We start from the raw sequence: 2,357 nt of genomic DNA, 5'->3' as shown, positions 1-2,357 counted from the left end.
ATCTTAATTTGTTTTTTTTGCTGTGACTCATAATAAAAATTCATGCAATAATCTCTGAACAAATTGTTTCTTTTATTTTTGTATTCTGTCATGATAAGTTACTGTCAGATTTATATGTCAAATACCTCATCAGATTGGGTAAAGACTACATGAAGTGATATCTGATCTTTTAAAAGTGACAACAGTGTTTCTATATAAACTCCTCAGTACTGTTGATGTGACTTCTGTTTGATGTTTGATGTTGTAGGAAACCTGTGACTTACTAAGGAGGATAATCCGTATCATGTACCTCAGCAAACGTCTACACAGTCAGCTACAGGGAGGGGCAAGGGAGATAACCAAGGCAGCACAGAGCCTTAATGAACTGGGTACATCACGAATAGAAATTTAAATACAGATGATTTTGAAACCAAGCCAGAATAATCCCTCAAAATCATACATTTGTGTTTTAGTCCTGTGATTCTCTGTTGAGATCCAATTACAGTTGCTACTTAAAAACAATCTGTATTGGTTTTGCAAGCAACTTACTAAGATTTTGATTTAAAAGACAAAGCAGTTTCTTTTGAAATTAAGAATATAGCATTATTTAGAACTTGTTTCATCATTTAAGGCTGTATGCCACCTTGTGTATAATATTGTGATTTATGTTGGAGTAACCTTTCTTATTTATTTTTTCTGTTACCATTGTTTGTATTCTTACACCTGTCTAAGTTGTGTCTAACGTGTCATCAGGTAATTAACCAAGCCTAATAAAGTTACCTTTTAGATATGAAAGTGGTGTAGTCTATTTCTTTAAATGCGATTAGTTTCTGAGTATAAAAACCAAAAAGAGAGTTCCTTTAAATCACTAAGAAAAAAACACTTGTGCCTTGTAAGTTTTTTCTGATTGAATATTTGAAAGATATTTGAATTTGTTATTCTCAGGAATTCATGAGAAATTCTTGTGACATATGATTGATTTGCTGTAAGAAGTATTGTGTGTAGTTTGATATAGCATTACATTATTTGTTCCTTGTAGATTACATATGTGAGGGAGTTGATTTTGCTGGCGTAGAAATTATAGAGCAGGACCGAAGATTTATCAGAGGAGCGAGGAACGATGTTGAAACACAGGCTCAGAAAATGTTAGACCAGGGACTGGAGACTCAGGTTTGAACATATATACCAATAGATATTTATATTTAGCATTGCATAGATTAAAGTGTACTCCTCTTTGATTTATATTTTCAAACACCATCATCTGAAGGCTATGAGGCTAGGAGTAATGATATTCAGCCTGTAGATTTCTTGTGTAAAGGGCTATTGGTTTAAAAAAAACAATCTTTGACTTCCAAAGTCACACGAGTAAGACATGTTACAATTGTCAAACAACTTCTTTTTGATTCCATAAGCAAAATGCCTAGGCTAATGTCTGGCCTGCTATTTGCAGATGTAAAGGGCAACTAAGTTAATAATGTAAATCAACTGATAATCAATGTGACAGCCAGGAGTCAAATGTGTTTTACAACAGATATTACTAATGTATTAATAATAGACCAGACAAGCAATACAGGTCCTTTATGCCACTTGTGTTTTGAATATCACCATAATAGCCAGAAATAGAATATTTGATATATTAAGGAATGTGGATATGTTTTCTAGATAGTTAAAGGTGGAATCTGCTGTTCATACTATTATGGAAATTAAAATCTTCACCACAACCACCTGTATAATGTATCGTTATAGATTTAATCTTTCAGTTATAAGTGTGAATATTCAGCTTTGAAAATGGAAAAGAATGAGAAAATCATTAAGTGAGTTTTAAATATAAAACTGTTTTAAGTGAAAGGCAAGGCCTGTGAGAAACTTGAATAAAGCTATTTTAAAGAGTGTAAAATACTCTAAATAATGTAACAGTAAAAGTATACTTATTTGATAAAAGCTTCATGTTATGGTTTAGACATACAAGTTTTGTGTTGGCTCCACAGAACCCAACACAGGTGGCGACCGCACTTCAAGTGTTCCACAACCTGCGGTGCCTGCACCACACAGTGGACAGGGTGGTGACAAGCTGTAAAGAGGGGCTTCACAAAAACATCCGCAGCTGTCTCGATATGCAGGCCCTCAGTCAGCAGCAGTCCTCAGCCATCGGCTCCAGAGGTAATCACAGAGATTTTGTCTCAGTAAAGAGAAGTCTAACTAAATCATCTTATATCTTAAGGGTGTGACAGAGAAATCTCCAACCCGAGGGGTGAATTATTTGGTTGTCTTACCCAAGGTTTTGATTATTTTTCTCCCATCATTCCATTCTGTTGAAAAACAATAGTTTTCAGCATTAATTTTTTGGAATCTGTTTGTTATCCTGGTTTGCACATGAC

General features: G+C 34.3%; 1 protein-coding gene across 1 annotated transcript; it reads left to right on the top strand.

Moving 5' to 3' along the window:
• Window positions 1-247: 247 nt before the first annotated feature.
• LOC110444328 (conserved oligomeric Golgi complex subunit 5-like) lies at window positions 248-2,139 on the top strand (the record flags this gene model as incomplete). The annotated part of the gene is made up of 3 exons (XM_021488712.1): window positions 248-368; window positions 1,019-1,149; window positions 1,968-2,139. Coding segments are annotated over 3 exons (424 nt in total), but the record flags the coding sequence as incomplete, so codon positions are not given.
• Between the last annotated feature and the right edge of the window lie 218 nt (window positions 2,140-2,357).

This window comes from Mizuhopecten yessoensis, unplaced genomic scaffold (assembly GCF_002113885.1).
Source record: "Mizuhopecten yessoensis strain PY_sf001 unplaced genomic scaffold, ASM211388v2 hete_36096700, whole genome shotgun sequence".
Taxonomy (NCBI): Eukaryota; Metazoa; Mollusca; class Bivalvia; order Pectinida; family Pectinidae; genus Mizuhopecten; species Mizuhopecten yessoensis.
This window is presented reverse-complemented; position numbering and strand designations above follow the sequence as displayed.